Source organism: Nesoenas mayeri (assembly GCF_963082525.1).
Source record: "Nesoenas mayeri genome assembly, chromosome: 10".
Classification (NCBI taxonomy): domain Eukaryota; kingdom Metazoa; phylum Chordata; class Aves; order Columbiformes; family Columbidae; genus Nesoenas; species Nesoenas mayeri.
Genome location: NC_137560.1, coordinates 7,366,760 through 7,385,454, shown reverse-complemented (window position 1 = coordinate 7,385,454; position 18,695 = coordinate 7,366,760). Strand labels below are relative to the sequence as shown.

The window sequence follows — 18,695 nt, the reverse complement described above, 5'->3', positions numbered from 1 at the left end:
TTGTTGCTTCAGATTTGTCTTTGCCAAAAACCCATTTGTCGCCAGCAGTATTCCTGTAGCAGCACTGCTGCGAGCTCAGGGGGTCAGCAGATGATTTCCTGCAGTGGGAGACATGGACCCAGGAACAAGGGAGCCTTCTCAGCTACCTCCTCACGGTTTAAGCAGGGGATAGAACAGAAAACATTGCTCTCCAGCTTTGCTTTTCCCCCATCCTCTTGAGTTTAACCTGAAAATGATGCAACACGGGGCTTTACCCATCACCTTGACACCGGCTGCCAGCCCCCTGCAGCAGCTGCGATGCTCTATATGCATTTGTTGTAATGATCCAAGTCTGTTCCTCCAAAGTAATGAGCCACTTCCCCACCTTGCTCTGCCTCGGACACCATACAAGCAGCTGTCACCAGTCTGCGTCCCTATGCTGACACATTCCCAGGCAAGTAAAATCTCTTAAAATGAGCAATTTATGTAGCTTCAGAGCAGCAGAGTTTCCACTACAGAGCTTCTGACTTTCCACAATGAAGGGGCTTTTAAAAAAACCCACCATTTTCTCATTCCCCCTCTAAGATACCAGCATGTTGTATCACAGCGGACAAATGCAGAATTTACAGCACTCTTTGATCTCTCTACAAAATATTTATTAGTAACAGCCATAACATTGAATTCTCCACATACGTAGTCTTTTGTGACAAAGCATAATTTGACTTTATGTATTTACACTTATCTGGCAGATACCACCTAGGAGTCAAACTCCCCGTAGCAGCTCACAACCAAAGAGAGCAGTTTCTCAAAGGCTCACCAGGATCCCAGCCCCAACCCCAACCCAAGGCCAAGTCTCTTAAAGTGCAAATATAGTCCAGAAGCATTAGAAAATAGACATTGCTTCTTCCAAATTTGTTCACTCGGTTGCTCCTGCGTCCCCCAGAGCAGGGCTTGGGACATTAAGCAAGGACCTGGAGGTCTCAAAAAACCCCCACACAAATCTCTCAAAGACTAACTTGGAGAATTGCACCCGAAATCTACCGACAGCCCAAGCAGATGTGTGCAGCCCCCACCACTGCTTATTCAGAGGCTGTTGACTCTCACTTCCCCTTGTTTTGATGAAAGGTCTTTATTTTATCTCAAAGAACACAGGGAGGATTTATCTTTTAAATGTCAAATTAGAGGGGAATGCTGTTTCCTCCTTGGCTTTACATAATGTTGGGCACTCCATATGACCTGGGAGTGCTGTTTTGAATGATTAGCTGCCTGCCCTGAAGAGCACAGGAATTGCAGTCCTGTATTTTTGTGGAAGCACATAGAAACTGGAGGCTAAAAGCTTTGTTCACCTTCCCTGTCTCACCTTCTAGACACACATGATACTTAAGTTCCTTGACAACACATTTCCCTTATGCAAAGGCAGATGGAAAACACTCCGTGCTACACCAACAAAGTCTTTGCCTGTGGGGGTGTCAAGCGGCACTGGGAAGGTGTTCAGCTTTCATTCTGAATTGAGCATTAGTGCTGTGTTGTGCACAAATCTGTACATTCATCTTCCCTCCAAAAAGCCACTGATGTTCTTAGTGTATATGTCCTTCTAGATCGGTCCTTTGGTCCTTTTTCTTACACACTTCACGGTGCAGTGCACAGTATTTTACAACACTGCAAGCAGAAGAGAGCTGAACAATAGCCTTTAGACAAGTGCTTAAACCATGTTAGCAAAGAACATTTTTTTAAAATGAGACTTCCAAATACTTCCCTGTGGAAAGTAACAAGAAAAATGGCTGGGGCCTACCTGTTCACTTCCTCAGGCAACAGACTTGTTAAAACCCTGAAAGATGATCTGCTACTGAACGCTTAACTGGTAAAATGCACTACAAACCCCAAATATCTGTATTTACAAACCACTGTAAAACATGGCTGCTTACAGAAACACCAGCAATGGTAAAATAGCACCAAGCAGCCTGAAGTGCAACAACACTGAGTTGAAGAGGTGGCTGTGGAAACCCAGTCGACTGTGAGGACCAAGAGAACCATTTCCCTTCCCACTGGGCATTGACAGGTGACGGTGGGATGGTATGGAAAGAAGGATGATAGTGTAATAGTATGAATCTCTGCATCTCCAACAGCAGGCCCGTTAGGCAAGATTGAAAGCCATCAGTCTGTTGTTCCCTTCCCTCCTCCAGTCTGGAGGATCGCAAACTCCCATCACTGACCATGCCATCAGAAACGGCACTAAACTCATGTGGTAGCATCAGCAGAGGCAAGCCATGGGGTCTGAGAAGCTTTGACCACAGCACCGATCCAAACATCAAGTTAGTCAGATCACCTCCTGCGGCTGCCACGGGCAAACCCTGCGGCTCGGCACACGCTGCTGCTTTAAGGAACCAGAAGTGGATAAATGCTCATTCCCCATTGCCAACTCTTAGCACTGCACATTTCTGCTGACGAGGGCTGTAAAAAAAAGAAAAAGGCAAAGAAAAGCCAAACAGACAAAGCTGTTCTACAAGCCCATTTACTTTTCCAGACATGCCCTGAATTATGTCAAGGGCCTCAGAGCTGAGACAAACTTTGCTCTAATAGGGGAACATCCAGACAACTGACCTATGGGAAAATGCTTAAGTGCTGCTGTCCTGTATGGACCAGCACTGAGACCAGAGAGAATGTGCCCATTGCTGTGCTTGTCACCTTCCCAGCATTGTACATTGAGGAGAGGGGAAGCACACTTGGCTGGATGGGGGAAAGAATGGACTTTCCAAACTGTGACTCAGCACATGGAGCCAAGTGCGCTTGGGAAGGCCAGAATACAATGAACACCACATCTACGGTGAGCCTGTCCCAGCCTGCTGGTAGATGCATTTGACCAATGTAGCACTTCAGGAAAAATAAGCTAGAACTAGGCTTTAAAACGAGCTTGCCAGCCCTCCTGTGCTGTTTGCCCACAAGCCCCTCTGCAGCAGGAGCACATCCCTCCCGTCTCTCTGCAGGGGCGTTCCTTGGAGCAGAGCCACGGCAAAGCAGAGTCAGCGCAATCACATGTAAGATTTTTAAAATTCGATTCTGAAAACATCATCTGACAAAGGAAGCGTTGCTCTCTGGGGGCTACTGCTGAAAGCCTGCAGGACCTGTAACAAAATGCATGATGAACTAACAGCACGTCAGTTTTATCAACAAAGGGATACAGGTCTAAGCCTGGTCTGGGGATAATTTAATAGAGCTTATTTACAAACCAGGAGGGGAAAACTGCATCAGTGAAGGTAAACAGCCTAGACAACCCAGAATACTGGCCCACATCATATTCTTTAATATCTAAAAGTAAAAAAATATGGCCCATTCCCACTGCCCTCCCCACGATATTTACAAATAAAATCAGCCAAGATGATACATAAGGAAGATACACAGTCAGGCTGTGCTTTCAGTCTCAGTTTCGTTTCTGCATTTTCCTGCTGACCCTCCATCTTCCTTTATTGCTTGGGACACAGCCTGGACCTCATCAGTACTGTCTGTGCCCTCCAAGATGCTGGCACAGCAAACAAGCAGGGAGGCTTCGGCAAGCTGTGGCAATGGACAAAACCTGTGCGGTTTGCTGCACACTAAATTGCCCAAAACAGGATGACAGGTTGTCTAATGTATGTTTAGAGTCGCCCACTCTTTCAGTATGTGTTCCATTGCAAGAGAATCCAGCATCTGCTGTTTGAGTTGAAAACTGTCATTTGGCACAGAAGTAACTTTGCATCTGTGGACTGCAGTGAAGCCAGAGAGAGCCCAGATGTGAAAAACATGCACTTATGGGAAGGAACTGCACGTTCCACCTTGAACATCAATAGCCTTGTGCACTCACAGAAGGAAAACACACAATTACAGCTTAAAAAAATGGCACAAACATTTTGTAAATAAAACAGACTTCATTGCTCTTAGAAATAATACTGTGTCAGTTCCAACTTCAGCTGGGCACAGAGTGGAAGGACAGAACGTGTAGCATGCCGCTTCTGAACATGCTTGGAGGCCAACTGGAAGAGTCCTCGCAAAGGAATGCAGCAAATAAAGGTAAGACATACAGAAACATACGCAGGAACAGGAACACAGTCCAGGAGACCGAGGCAATTCCAATACTATGCTTGCAACGATGTGCTGCTGTTTGCAGTATGGAAATAATCTGACAGCAGCTGCAGTGTAGGAACTAGTCGTCGATAGTTGGCAACCAGAAGGCCTACAAAAGAGGAAAGAAAGAACATCATTAACAGGGCAGAATACAAATCTTTCCTACAGCACACTATGGGAGCTGATCACTGCTACCTTCTACAGGCACAGAGGCAGACCACCAAAGAGGCAAGAACACCCTCCCAGCAGTTTAAGGTTACAATCCTTGCTTACGCTGGTTTGTTTTGCCCATTCTTAGACAAACTGAAAATACCAGCTGTGTGCAGTGACCTAAAGAACTCGCTAAAGAACTCGTACTTCTGCATGAGCATTCACTCAGTGCTCTGCTTTCACCTGTGTGTTCAAACACTGGCCTGTCAGGTGTGCTGCTCTGCGTATCTACCTGCCAGCAAGGCACAATCAAGGTGGGACAGCAGGGACCTGGCTCTCAGCAAAGCCCAAGGGAACACCCATCAATTGCACTGAGCCTTCTCAGATTCATTTCTAAAAGGCTCAGCACCTCACTGAGCTAGGAGGAACTTAAAACACTTTCCTTACCATATTGGAACATGCGCTAGCAAAAGTCATAAATTTGGGATTGAACTGCAGACAGGTGATAGGACCTGTGTGTTTCCCATCAAGCACAGCCACCTTCATCCCGCTTTCCCCATTCCAAACATGAATCTTCCCATCCTCTGAACCTGCACGCAGAAATGGAAAACAAGATATGCAAGATACATTGGAGAGGTCAGCAGAGAAAATAAGTACATAAGCTCTTCTGTCAGAGAACTGTAGGAACAAGCATGCCTTGTCTTCAGGACTTAACCTTTAAAATTCTCAAGGTATCACAAGGGCATTTACAAAACATTGCTAGAGTTTACACACCTGTATCCAAGCAGCAGGTTTGTATCTCTGCAGTGAAGAGACTCGGCTACACAACACAGTGCGACACTATTCTGGCAAAGAGTTTAATGACTATGGTCACCCAGGAGAGGAGGAGAGCTGACGCCATCCAGCTGCGGAGGAAAGACCCTCGCCGACCTGCACCCATGTGCAAGAGGCCAAAAGCTGGGTGTGAGAGTCACTGTTCACACAAGTTCTCAGTTCAGACACTACAAGTATTTCACTTGGTGGGCAGAGAATCAAATCAAAAGCTTTACCACTGCAGGGAACCAGATTTCAATGCACTACGCCAAACAGCAGAAGGTTCACTGGAGATGTCGACTCCACATTGCTACAACGGAACAGGTTTTTCACTTTAAAATGGCATTTTGCAAAGTCTCAGGCTGGGCACTTTACGTTTTTTCTAATTCAATTCTGCTTTGGTCTAATTTTAGATAGGATTCCTGACAAAAATGCAAGGCATTTTCTTCTGCAAGTACAGCCTTTCAGGAAAGAAAAATTAAGAACAAGTTACAACTTAACTATATGTAAAAACCGAAAAGAAACAAGTGTTTTGGAACTTCTTCCACTATATTTTTCACTTGGAAGGGCACAACAGGAAGGTAAATGTGTGCAATAAAGTACTCTCCAGAAACAGTTTAAACAAATAAACCTCCCCACCTTCTCTGCAATCAGGAAGTTCTCAGCCAGAAAAAAATAGAAGTTTTGCCAAGACCATCACTCACCCAGGAAAAATGAGGATACCAATTACCACAAAGTTATTTGATGTACCAGGTATATAAATAAGAATGAAAAGAAAGTGCTAGGAGGGGGCAGCACCACACAAATGTGCCTGACTTGCATCCATGGGTCCTGAAGTACTTCCCTTGGGGCATCCAACCCGCAGCACCAGCTTTTACAGGAGCTGCAACTGCTTTCTGCCACCCACTTCACTTGAGAGTCCCTCCCACAGCGGGTGAGGAAGGGGGCCTGGACCAGAAGAACCATGCTGGGAGCCCCCAGGCTGGTGCCTACTGCTTCTATCAAGGGTTAAGCAGAGCTTGTTCCACAGACATGAGGATTTACAAGAGCCACATGAACACAATGCAGCTGTCCATGCACGTTGCCAGTGCAGGAATGTCCCTGGGGGGTGTACAAACACACCAGGCCAATCACCCCAGCACAGACAGGTGCCTCGTTTGTCAGGCCATGACAGACAGCCCCAAAACACTCTCAGAAGCAGCAGGAGTATGTCCCAGCCACAAGGTGAGGGTCATTGACATACATTATGTGACAGATCTCCACACATTACAATATTTTGCCAGTTTCTTATATTTTTTGGAAGTGTTCATATATAAAGGAAAAAATAAAAAGTGTTCTTGCAGGCTCGCTTACATCGAAAAATGCTGAGTAAACTAACACAAAAGAAAACTGTCAATGCACAGAAATCCTACAGTCGCATTGTATTATTTAAATACATTCTGCTTCTCAACTCAGCCACAACTTTAGTCCTACATAACACATGTAATTTCAGAGCACTGAAATTCTTTCCAGAAGAATTATCTTACCTATCATGATGAACTGAGAGTCTGGTGTGAACGATGCCTCCAGCGTGACAGCCTTACTATTGTTATAACCCTGCAGCACAAAACAGGACAGTCTGTAGTAGAGAGTGTGTCCACAGTCATCTCACAACCAAAGGGCACCTGCTCCCAAACCTAGCGCCAAGTTTCAAGCATGTAACACAGGCAACATGCTCACCCCAAACGTATGCAGGATAGCTCCTTTAAAGGCATCAATCAGTCGAATGAAACCTCCGTTAGTTGATATGAGGATGAGTTTGCCATCGTTACTGAACTTCAGGCCTGTCCACTCACACGTTCGATCATACTGCATCTTAAACGTAGCAAATGGCCCCTTCAAAGAAAAAATGGGAAATACGATGTTGATTCTGTATGCATCGCTGCTAACAAGAGTCTGCTTTTAACCTTTGCTCAGGAAAAAGTTTAAGATTTTTCAAAAGAAAATCTTCAGTCCTAAGGTACCAAAGGAAAGTGACATGCCAAAAACATGTCACTGCATGTGTGAGCTTCAAGAGGGAGGAATCCACAATTTTCACACAAAGAGCCACAGTAGGGTGTTTCAATACCTAGTAGCCCCAACGCTCTACCACATTTAACAGCAGAAATTAAGGTAGGATGAAGTTTTCAAACAAGGTTGCTAATTAAAGGTAGAGAAAGAGCTTGAGCCAGTGTTACCGTCATATGACAGTTTGAAAACTGTGGAACTAACTATGCTTTGTGCTTAACCAGTTTAGCTGCCCACTCAATTACAGTTTCCTTTGAAATTTCCATCCTTTCTGACAATCCCGGCTCCGTCTTTGCCAGTGTTCTTCCAGAATAAGGAAAAAACAAACAAACCAACCACACACACACAAGCACAACAAACCAAAACCCAACAACAACAAATCCAAACAGGAGTTTGGAACAGGCTAAAGATTTAGCAGAAGTAAACTTTAACACTGGTTCCAGAGTGGATTTCAGGATCTGGTGACTGCACATACACCTCTCTGAGATGCATAGTTACCAAAACTCTCTAGGTGCCAAGCAGGCACCCCATATAGTAAGCTAGAGTAAGGAAACCCAACCTCTGAGCACTGAGCTTAGACTACTCCTTGAAAGCGATAAAGTCTAAGAACTGAAGTTAGGGTAACTCACCTTGTCAAAAGAACGGAGATCATAAAGCTTCACCATTTCAGAATTGACTCCAGCAGCAAAAATTAACCCTTCTGGGTCAAAAGAACACACAGGCTTCCCCTGGAGATGCATTAAACCCTAGAAAATACAGGAAATCCAAGTTGTTCTGCTAAACTGAAGCTCACATTCCTACCACCCCACCCCTGAGCCCACTGTGAGCAGGACAGTAGCCTATGGGTGGAAGAACTGAATTTCCATTGTAAATACTGGGGTTTTAAAAAGGTTCAGAACTCATCTTCACAAAAGCAACTCTGACCACTCCAGGTCATCATATGGAGTTTCCAGTTTGCTGCAATTACAAAGTTTACATAGGAAGAAAATGAGACCTCACCGGAGCTCTCATCCACTCAAAATGTACCTCAAGAAGGGAGGATGATGTGGCTGTATTAACACTCGTATCAGACAGCTCTGCAAAACACTGCTGCTGGGATCAATAGCAACACTCTCCCAATTACGGTTACAAGGGAGGGGAAAAAAAGGTATTTTGAAAGCAAGTAGAAACAGGTCCTGCCAACAGCACTGAACTTTCCATGCCTGTCTAATGAAACCCTCTACCTTCTGGAGGTCAACAGACCTTACACATTAAAATGGACAGATTACTATCAATGCTTATTTTTAATGCTAAGTTTTCCTTAGCTCACACAGTACAAAAGACTTGAGGGAATTTTACAAAAGCCAACAAGATATATAATTTTCTATATCCCTACTGGCACATCTGCATATGTTAGCCAAAAGTCTTTATGCAACTGTATGCACATAAATAAGAACACATCTTTGATTAAATCAACAATACATTTAAGAAGCTTCTGCATTTCTGAAATACTGTTCTTCCCTAGGAAATTCTAGAGACTTTACTACTTCTCTCTTCTTTCCAATTTAGGTCAGTTTTCCCTGTGATGTTTGAAGGTTGGGCACTAAGCTACCCAACTCTGGGGGGCCCTCGCAAATGGAACATTTCTGGTTTCCCGAAAATATTTCTGGGTACCACAGCTGCCATCACATGGAAAAACTGAAAATTACAATTAACACTTTCTCAACCTCTTTCCCAAACTGCTGGATGCAGCTTCCAGTTACTAGTCCCAGTTCTACCATTCTTAGAACTTCAGGTATTAGCATAAACCACAGAACCGCTACTGAATTTGCAACCCTATCTCATCTGTAGGAACTCTGAGATTGAGATTCATCCCAAGGGAAACTATATACTGACATTAAAGACATACTCATGGAAAAAGGCAAAATTAAGATTTCTTGTCAGAAAAAGCTTGGTTTTGACACAGATAAAACAATTTTGTAAGAAATACAACCTCTTCTTCCTTTTGCATTTACAGTTACATCATCCGTATTAATAAGTAGCCCTCATACGCAAAATGGTCCCAGTGAGACAGGAAAATATGACAGCACAACACTACATGTTCAGATACAGAGACAAAACAGCTCATCACCAATAAAAGGTGGAGATTCTCCCCCTAGTCTTCCATTCCTGCCCCTGCTGCCAACTCTGGTACTTTTCTGAGCCCACACAAGCCTGCTTCCACTAAAAAAAGTACAGACAACTATTCCAGTAAAAGAAATAAATAAAAACAAATAGGGGTTTGCCTTGCCAAAAATTCAGTCTGCTCATAGACAGGTCTGATGAACAACCAAAGTGAAGCAAGGAGGGGGTAAACCATAGGGCTGCTGGGTTACTTTAGATCATCAGTTTCTTCATCAAATATAACTGCATCAAGGCATCCATTTTAAACACACACTATAAACACCCAAATAAAACACATTTCGCAATGTCCCTTCTGCTGCCATTCCCAAGGCAGGAGACATGCTGGCTAAGAGAGAACATTCTGCATGGGGTAACAGCCTGACAAACAAGCTGCGAACATCCAGCTCTTCTCTTGTTTCATCGGCTGTGGGTGTTATTTTTTGCTTCTCCCAGCACCTCACCAGCAGAGACACAGGTGAAAGTGAGTGGTGTTACACAATGTGACATTCCTATTTCATAGAGATTTGTCATCAAGGCTCCTTCAGCATTCCAGGAAGGTGTCAACACTAAATCAGCAGCACACACTTCTGGCAGTATTTTTGGTTTATAACAAGCACACGTTCATTTTTCATCCTTCTAACTGAAAATGCAACACACCGTACATGTGGGTTTGATACCCTACCTGGCAATTTGGAGAACGGAGATCCCAAAGTCTAATAGTTTTATCAAGAGATCCAGAAATAAAAGTATCATCCACTGGAGACATTGAAAGAGCAACAACTCTGCAACACAGAAGACCACATGTTATCAGAGACACACAAAAGAAGTGAATGGAGCAACACCCACCCCAATGGTTGTATACAAGCTCAAAATTGCCATAAACAGTTCTACAAAGCAAAAACCAGAATGAATTGAGTGTAATATAACTTAAGCTCATTACAATAATTATTTCAATTTCTCCTGTACTGTCCCCAAGCCACATCTTACCTTTTTGTGTGTCCTGGGAAATACCGAATGTATTTGTTGTCATGTAGGGAGAGGTATCGGATTGTATCTGAAATCATAAGCAAACCATAAGCTTTATTATACTACAAACCCAACGTTATCTAGAAGTGATCACGCAGTAAACTTATTCCCCACAGCAACAACAACCTTGCCATGGTAAGTCTGGTAATTTGATTTCAAGTCAGACTTAGAAGCAGAATCAAGTTAGAAACAGACATAAAGCAACTTCTTTTCGAAGGCAGAAATGGAAATCAAACACCAGGAGGGCGGCTTCCTACAGTCTGAAGTCATATTACACACAAACTATCATGTGATTGACAAAAGTTAATTTCAAAGTTGCTAAAATTTAAGCACCAGTAGTTTTAATTGCATGATTCTAAAAAAAATAAGAGTATCAAGTTTACAAAGTTGATACTACCACTTTATTTTTGCTATACAGCATGAACTGTGCTACGCATCCAGCAAACAAGTCTCAAACCAAACAGTAAGCATAGGAAACATATGAATTTCAGCAGTTAGCCATAGAGGAGATAAAAATATGAACTTCAAAGCCAGGACAAAAAGCAGCAAATCTTTCTCTTTAAGCTGGCAATCAACAGCTTCACACATTCTCTGCACTTTGAGCAGTTAAGCTTTGAGAAGAAGACAGAGTAGTAATCTAATGCTTAGTCTACTTAAAGCAATCTTCAAAATATATTGAATAAATCAGAGCAGCACCACAACATTTCTCAAGTGGTAATTTTATTCTGAGTAGAGATGCAGATACCACAAGTAGCCCAGAATTTTGGAAGATGTTGTTAAGATTTTCTCCCAAGATTAAAAGAAATCTTTGTAAGAGGAAATAATTATTAAAGCACAGAAGCCACTTTTTAATCTTTGTGTGCAGATCCATCTGAGCACAAGTTAAGCCTCTGATATTGGAAAGCAACAGCAGCAAAATCCCTTCTCACACTGGTTAGAGGACACCAGTTAAACTAGGGGTGGATGGAGGAGGTTGGCATTATGCACCTGCACTGCACAGTGCTGACAGACCCTGCACTGATGTAACGAGTCCTGCTGCAGCTCCAAAGACAAACGAAGGGAAAAGGACTTTTAACTCCAAAGAACAAGATGCAATATACACAGAGCATTTTAATGCTCATAACGGCTACTGTATTCAGAGCTTTTTGAATGGCTCATTCAGCAAAATCTAGTTTCTGTGAAAAAATTATCAAGTCACCATTTTTGCCTGGGATTTCACATCAAGTTGAGATGAGAGTTCTGGATCATCCTCCAGTATTTGACCAGAAAATTAAGTCTTAATGATCAAGCTGGAGACACAACATTCTGAAAGGCTCTAAGTGACCTCAGATGACTTTCTAAAACATAAATCCCCAAATCCCCATCAAACCTCATCATGTCCAGAACGGATATGCTTCAAGCACGCTGTTAAGGCTTGTCTCTGTTTTTTCCTGCAGGAAGTACCATTACCTGATTTCTGAAGTATCCATGCAGAATTACAGCTTACTTCACTAAAGCAGCAGCACTGGGGAACTGTGATCCTTTCATGTCCTTTCTGGTGGCAGCGCTCTGTCCCAGGCAAGGCAGTGGCCTGTACAGTTATCTCCTGTACCGGGTGGTATCATAGACCCTCAAACTGTACAAACTACTACCTCAGCCTGGAATCAGGCAAGAAGAATTAAGTCCAAAGGTCTTGAGGACATCTTCAGAAGTGGATGGGTAACAAAACCAACACACTCTTCTTTGGGAGAGAGCACTAGCACTCCTATAACATGTTCCTCAGTTAATTTTCCCTTCCGACAACTGTGTAACAGGTTAAATACAACACACCATGCCCAAGACTGTATGCATTACAGACTAGAGAGTATCTGGACCCCTGCAGAACACACTGCTGATTTTGTTAGGCTTATGGTTTATAACAGCAACAAATATTTTCACATTCTATCTTTTTCTTTTATTCTAATCAAGTATTTGTCATAATGCTATCCTGTAACATGAAGACTCTTAAGTTTCGGTTCCTCAAAGGCTTACCAGTGCTTATAAACTCACAACTCAAAATGGCATTAAAGACACTTCATCAAATTGTTAATTGTTAATTAATTGTAAATTAAATAACAGCCACGACAGAAATGTGACATAAATTAATAATTGGAAAATAATACGTAGGCTGTGAGACTAAAAACACAAGTGTTTCCCGTCACGCTTTTAATCCTTTTATACCATTAAATCTAATTCCATTGGAAACTTCCTTGTTCCACTAGTTTCAGGCACAGCTTATTCTAGTCAAACCTGACTTCCTAACTCTTAACTTTCATCTGCTCTAAATTCATGCTCTATTAAATTCCTTCAGTAACCTAGGATGCACCACAAGGCATCAGTATTTCTACCATCAAGCTCTAAGGAAAAACCAAACCAAAATCACTATTCCAGAAATGCTTATGAGTTTACAAATGCAGCATTAAAACCCATTTATAAAGTGCTGTGCTAAGTCAAGTGTTCACTGAAAAACTCTCAGACACTGACTACAACAAACAAAATTGAGAAAAAATTTCAAACAAACACTAGCTGTTTCCAAACTTCGGAAGTATTGCCAGACAGAAGAATTAATGTACCTATTGTGCCAGTTCTTAAATTTTAATTTTAAATTAAACTCACATACATTAATAAATAGGCTGTCACAAAGCTCTGGAAGCCCTTCGATGTCACCAGTTTACAGACTGTAGCTATCACAAACACTGACTGTGGAGAAATGGCATGAAAATGGGTGGGTTTTCTATTACATGGAAAAAAATAGATGAGCAGAAGCAAAGCTAGTCTCAGAATAGCTCTGTGATCTCCTCCAGGTTTGGCTGGTGATCTCCTGAGTTACCTGAACTTCCTGCTGTATACAGAGAATGAGAAGACATTCCTCTCCTTTGCAGTTGACTTGTAGGTGTACCAGAGCCACAGCATTTAGCCCACCTTCTGGCCACATGCTCCTTCTACCTCATTTCATGCATAAGAAACTAAGGCACAGAGGCTGATAGCACTGGTAGCAAACAGCAAAGTGAACAACAGAGTCAAGAACCAAACTTTTATCACAATAACAAAGTTTAATCCCTCAGTTATTGCAGTAATGAACAAAACTCACATCAGCATGCTCAAAGGAATATCACAGAGTTCTGCATTAGAGTTGAACTTGAATTCCTCCTCTGACAGTGCATTTCTCACCAAAAAAGTTGCTATAATTTTTTCCCAGCTCTTTAGGGCTATTTATCCAAGCATGTAGTTTCAAGTGTAAGGAGATTAAGTATGCTCAACTCCAGCAGCACACTTACCATCTATTTTGTTGGAGCTGTACACGACAGTGTTTGCAGCATGTGTGTATCTGATGAGGTCCACTCCATACTTCTTACTGTACAGTGTTCTCTTTGGTCTGTCAGAAGGAAGCAGAAATAATTGCACTCACTGCAACAAAAAAATAAAACTCACCACGTTAACAAGGCCTGTTTTCCTTGAGATATTACAAGATTGTTTCGAGCAGTCAGATGTTTTTATTCAAAGAAAGAAAAGCATTTTTATTTAGTTTTCCACCAAGGACCTTGGTGTGTTCCCCAAGACCATCACTAGGCTTGAGTTCCCTGTAACACCTGCAAAATGCTCTTATCTCCTCCAAAAGTCTTTTTCCCGTGACGTCTGCCATAAAAAGAATATGAGAAGCCAGTACAATGAGCCCTTAATGTCAAAGAGTACCGCCAATACAGATTTTTAATTCATCTGCTGCTTATCTTAGATTGATATTTAAAGACATTCTAGTTAGAGTGAAGTAAACATACAGAACTGGATTTTAGGGGTCTACCAAGCAAGCGATGTACTGCAATACTAGAAATTTGAACTGCAAAGTAAATGTAGAAGTAGCTGGTCAATAAGTGTATCTTGCAGCAGTAGCAGGGCCTGTTTAAGCAGCACAAGGTCTCCACCACCCTCCTTCCCCTTTCTTCCTCAGCTGAGGTAGCATGGCAGTTTCAGAGCTGGGCAGCCAACCAATAGGGCACCGATCAACATCAGAAATAATACAGTCTCTTCCGGGAGTTATTTTTAATCCAGAAATTCATAACTCTGGTTATTACACAGGCCCACAAAATATTTTACCAGCACAAACCAAGGATGACTGCATGGGAATGCAAACAAACAGCAGGAGTGCTTTAAACCAATACTGCTGCCAAAAGAAAAGTTTATCAGACTACACCCTCAGACAAGGTACTTCTAAAATGCTCAACTTTTTCTTTGTTTTCATTAGCCTGAAACTGACACACCCGAACAAGCAGGACTTTGAGACTTCTCACATCAGAGCAAAAATAGATATTCACTCTGAAAAGATTAATTCTCAAACAGCAGAAGCCATTGGGCTTTAATTTCAAACAAACTTGCTGGGGACAAGCTTCCATTAACCGAAAGCCAATACAGCAAGTGTAATGAAAACCTATACCACTTGGACCAAATCTCAACAGAGTCTTCCTCAGTTCCTCCAGTAGATTTTTAAATCAAGTTTCAGATGCAAACATGCTTCAAATTGGGAAAAAAAAAAAAAAAAAAAAGAAGAAGCAAAAAACAAAACACACACAACACAAAAAAACAAACCAAAAAACACATCAAATGTAAATTTACACACCAAAATTCTGTAACATTGTGCCTGATATGCTTCCCCAAACTGCTCTCTGTAGTTACCTCAGCTGTTGATCAAACTTAAACAACCCCCCCCACCAACCCAAAATAAACACCACCATTCCCCTAAAAAACCAAAAAAAACCCCAAACAACAAACAAAAAAATCACGACATACTAAGATTTTCATGCCCAATGTGGCTCTTCCTTATCTATGTGAAGTTTAAAGCTTAGAAGCTCTATTCAAAATAAAAGAATAAAAAGAACATACAAAGAATACACATAGAGTAATAAAAACCGTCAGATGGACAAAAGCACATTTACCAAAAAGGAGGAAAAAAAGCAGTTCTGCCTTTTAAGAAAGGTGAAGTTTTCATGTAAGCTGATACAAGCAGAATCGTGTCACTTCACACGAGACCAATCACATGTTCCCAATCAACTGTTTAAAAACACAGAAAAACTTTTACATATTTTTAAACAAATCACTATCACTAGGCATAATTCCATGTTTAAGATTAATCTATCTAGCCTACCCACAAACCAAGCACTATTGCTAAAGAAAATTACTTTATAAGATCACAGTCAAATCTGCTCTAAAGGTGGAACAAAACGCAGGTGAGGTTTGTAATAATATCTGTGCCTTGGTTTGAATCACTAGCTTTTTGGTTAGGCTTTTGAGCCTGCCTATTACGGAGGTATTTGGTGATGCAGAATGGCTTAAAAAATAATAACAATCTAGTTGTTTATAGATTTTGAAATACAAGTGGAATCTCAGGTCCAAAATTACTGGATGCTCATGAAGAAGCAGGACAACTTTTTCAAGCTTGTTGCCTATGCTCAGAATATACATGATAAGGGAAACTGTGTTTCAAGGAGATAATCTTGTCCTGTCAGTTCTTGACTGCACATCACTGTTTCAACTATCCCGACACTTTTACAAACTGAAGTTCACTGAGATGGGGCTTGATCATACCAGTACGGCTCATTTTAGTAAGGCAAAACAAAGCAAACTAGCTGAGGGTGTGCCTAAAGTATAACCAAACACAGGGGCATTTTTAATTCTACCAGCAGAACCTCTCAGAACAAGAGGAAAAAAAAAAAATCCAAATTTTGAGATTTTTACATGGGGAAAAGTTTTAACATTCAGGCCATTTGCTCAAGTAGGGTATCTTATACTGAAACCCAGCAATCAGGACATTCCCTCTCCTGACCATTATATTCATTAGTAATAACAGATACAAGAAGGTGAGAATTCTAGGCCCTCGAAATTGTGGTTTAAGAAAAAAGAAAAAACGACACGTCTGGAACTGCCAAATTCCACCATGTCACAACAATGACCACTCACAGATTTGATTTTTCACCTCCACACGAATCTCCTGTGACAAAGTCATTCGCAGCTAAAACTTTCCAGGTGAGAGAAAAAGCACATCCTGCATCCCTAGGTACTTCTGGAAAGCACGCTTGCACTTTTAAATCAATTGATAATACATGAGAAACTTTTAAATTCATTTTATAACCACCTGAGAAACACATCCTGAAACAGGGGTTACCTTGATGAAACTAATCTTGTTGCCCTGTACCACTGCAGCAGACAATCATCGATCTTCCACATTTAACTTAATTAAAGCAAACCCTCTGACTGTAAAGCACACATCAGGCCTAGATGGAGACAGAGATGGAAGGACCAAATGCATCCCAACCCATCAAACTATTCTTTACAAGTTTGAAAGGGGAAGAGCAATCAATACCATCTGCATTAGCATCACTCAGCCCTTCTACTATTGCTTATATAATTAGGATCTAGAATACAATCCATGGCAGACACCATATGTATGAAGTTACCTATTCTTATATGAATAAAAATTAAATAACTTCAAGTAAGAGTTCAATCTATCAGATGGGGAACACGAACAACTTCAATGTGTAAAGCAAGCAAACTAAGTAGAAATGTAAAATAAAATATAATAGGTGGTCTACAAAACTAAGAGAATATGCAGCATGCCATTTCTCAAACACAGCAAAAAGCAGGAAGATTAGGAATATCTAGAAAATATACGCAACACTGACACATCTACCTCCTGCTACTCCCAAGCCATTTCTTTTCCATTTCTGCACCACCCTGTCCTTTTTATTCTCTCTCCTACACCACACATGCTCATTTTTCTTTCTATACATATGTGATGCTCTCTAGTCTTGACTCTACCAAAAAAAAAAAAATCACCTCAGAATTACATCTCCACACCAAGGAGCATATGAAAATTAAAACTTAAAATTTAGAAGAATTTAAATCAACCAAATGCATTCTTGTACGAAGAAATATTTTAATTATTGGCTCAATTTGTTCCAGCTCTCATAGAATACAAATCCCTTTTGTGTACGTTCCAAGACATAAACTGCAAGTATTAGCGGTGCTCTTATTTGCATGTTTTTAACCTCTGCACAAGAGCACCGTATCTCAAGTGCTGTGCACAGAGAACAAGCATCAATGACAGAAGATAAACTGGACAACTTTGTTCAGTGAGAAACACGCAGACATCTTTAATGCATTAAACTTCATTAACAGAAATCAATAAACACCTTGATTGATTAAATATAAATTAAGACAACATCTGAAGACATGTAAATCACACAGCTGTGATTTGCAGATAAAAATGCACTAGAAGAAAGGATTTAAAGCACAGAGGACCACCTTTATCTGCAACATTCTCAGACACCACTTAAGAATTAGGTTTTAAAGAAAACACCATCAAGTTTTTAGAAATTACAGTTAACACACACCACACCATCTTTACCGTTGGTCTTAAAGCATTCATCTAAGCAGCTACACCCCAATTCTTTAAAGCGGCACATTTGTACACTGCTCACAGCAACTGCTTGTATTTTAATTAGTGAGACTTAAGCTCAGTGAGGCCTGAAAGTCAGTTTGCATATTCGTAGCAATCCCCAGGCCTGGAAATGGGACCAGACTCAACCCCTTAGGCTTAACCATTTAGTTCTTACAGCACTGAACTCTCCCACACTTGGGAAATCACCACCGTCGGCTGCAGCCTACCAGAGCTAACGAGCAGAGCCGCCCGTAGCGCAGACAAAACCGAACTGCTCCAACCTCTGCCCCACTTTAACCCTTTATAATCCACCCCCCACTCCCTGTCAGACATCGCTGCAGTTCCACCCACAAGCTATACTGAAAAACAACAGAAAAGCCGGAGGTTCCCAGCCCGGGGACAGACCCGCCGCCTCCTCAGCCAGCCGCAGCTTCTCCCCGAGCGCCCCAACGGGCGGCGGCCAAACCGGCGGCCTCACAGCCCAGGCCCGGCCCAGACTCCCCCCAGCCCCGCGGAGGAGCGGGCCCCGCCGGGCCCCCGCACTCACTTGCCCTCCTGGCAGTCGTAGAGAACGATGGAGTCGTCATCGCTACTGGAGATGACGGTCTCGCCGTTGGGGCTGAAGTCGAAGCAGTTGATCTTGTCCGAGTTCTCGCGGAAGACCTTGGCCACGCGGAAGCTCCGCAGCACGTTGTCCGTCAGCTTCATCCCGCCGCCGGGCCGCGCCGAGGGCGGCGGCGCTGAGGGGAGCCGGGCGGGGCTCCGGGCGGCGGCGGGAGCGGACGGGCAGAGCCTGGCGGGGCAGAGGGGATCGGCAGAGGGCGGGAAGGGGCGGTGGGCCGGGGCAGGCGGCGCCCTCCGGCTCGGCTGGGCCCGCTCAGGTCGCGGAGAGGCGGCTCCTCCTCATTGTGTCCGCCATCTTGCTGCTCCGGGAACGGCAGGGGGCGGTGCGCGGAGCACCCTGGGAAGGGGGGGGGCGCCCGGCCGCTGGGGG

General features: G+C 42.6%; 1 protein-coding gene across 4 annotated transcripts; it reads right to left on the bottom strand.

Moving 5' to 3' along the window:
• Positions 1 to 830: 830 nt before the first annotated feature.
• WDR82 (WD repeat domain 82) lies at positions 831 to 18,643 on the bottom strand. 4 transcript variants are annotated; one of them, XM_080350243.1, is made up of 9 exons: positions 18,249 to 18,635; positions 13,551 to 13,648; positions 10,216 to 10,282; positions 9,911 to 10,010; positions 7,716 to 7,832; positions 6,760 to 6,915; positions 6,567 to 6,636; positions 4,675 to 4,817; positions 831 to 4,186 (listed from the first exon to the last, which is right to left on the bottom strand). In XM_080350243.1, exons 1-9 carry the CDS (start codon positions 18,407 to 18,409, stop codon positions 4,157 to 4,159), a joined length of 942 nt encoding a protein of 313 aa, XP_080206369.1. In that variant the 5' UTR covers positions 18,410 to 18,635; the 3' UTR covers positions 831 to 4,156. The 4 variants fall into 4 exon arrangements, with proteins under 4 accessions (XP_080206369.1, XP_080206370.1, XP_080206372.1 ...); XM_080350244.1 differs by lacking the exon at positions 831 to 4,186 and adding an exon at positions 5,002 to 5,157 and having other exon boundaries at positions 4,739 to 4,817; positions 18,249 to 18,643; XM_080350246.1 differs by lacking the exons at positions 831 to 4,186; positions 4,675 to 4,817 and adding an exon at positions 5,167 to 5,350 and having other exon boundaries at positions 18,249 to 18,642.
• Positions 18,644 to 18,695: the final 52 nt, after the last annotated feature.

Bases quoted from the DNA above. Each gene is read 5' to 3' on its own strand.
- WDR82 (XM_080350243.1), bottom strand. From the start codon at position 18,409: ATGAAGCTGACGGACAACGTGCTGCGGAGCTTCCGCGTGGCCAAGGTC. The intron at 10,283-13,550 runs GTAAGTGTGCTG...TTATGATTTCAG, and splicing joins CAGCTCCAACAAAATAGATG to ATACAATCCGATACCTCTCC. The intron at 10,011-10,215 runs GTAAGATGTGGC...TCTGTGTTGCAG, and splicing joins TTCCCAGGACACACAAAAAG to AGTTGTTGCTCTTTCAATGT.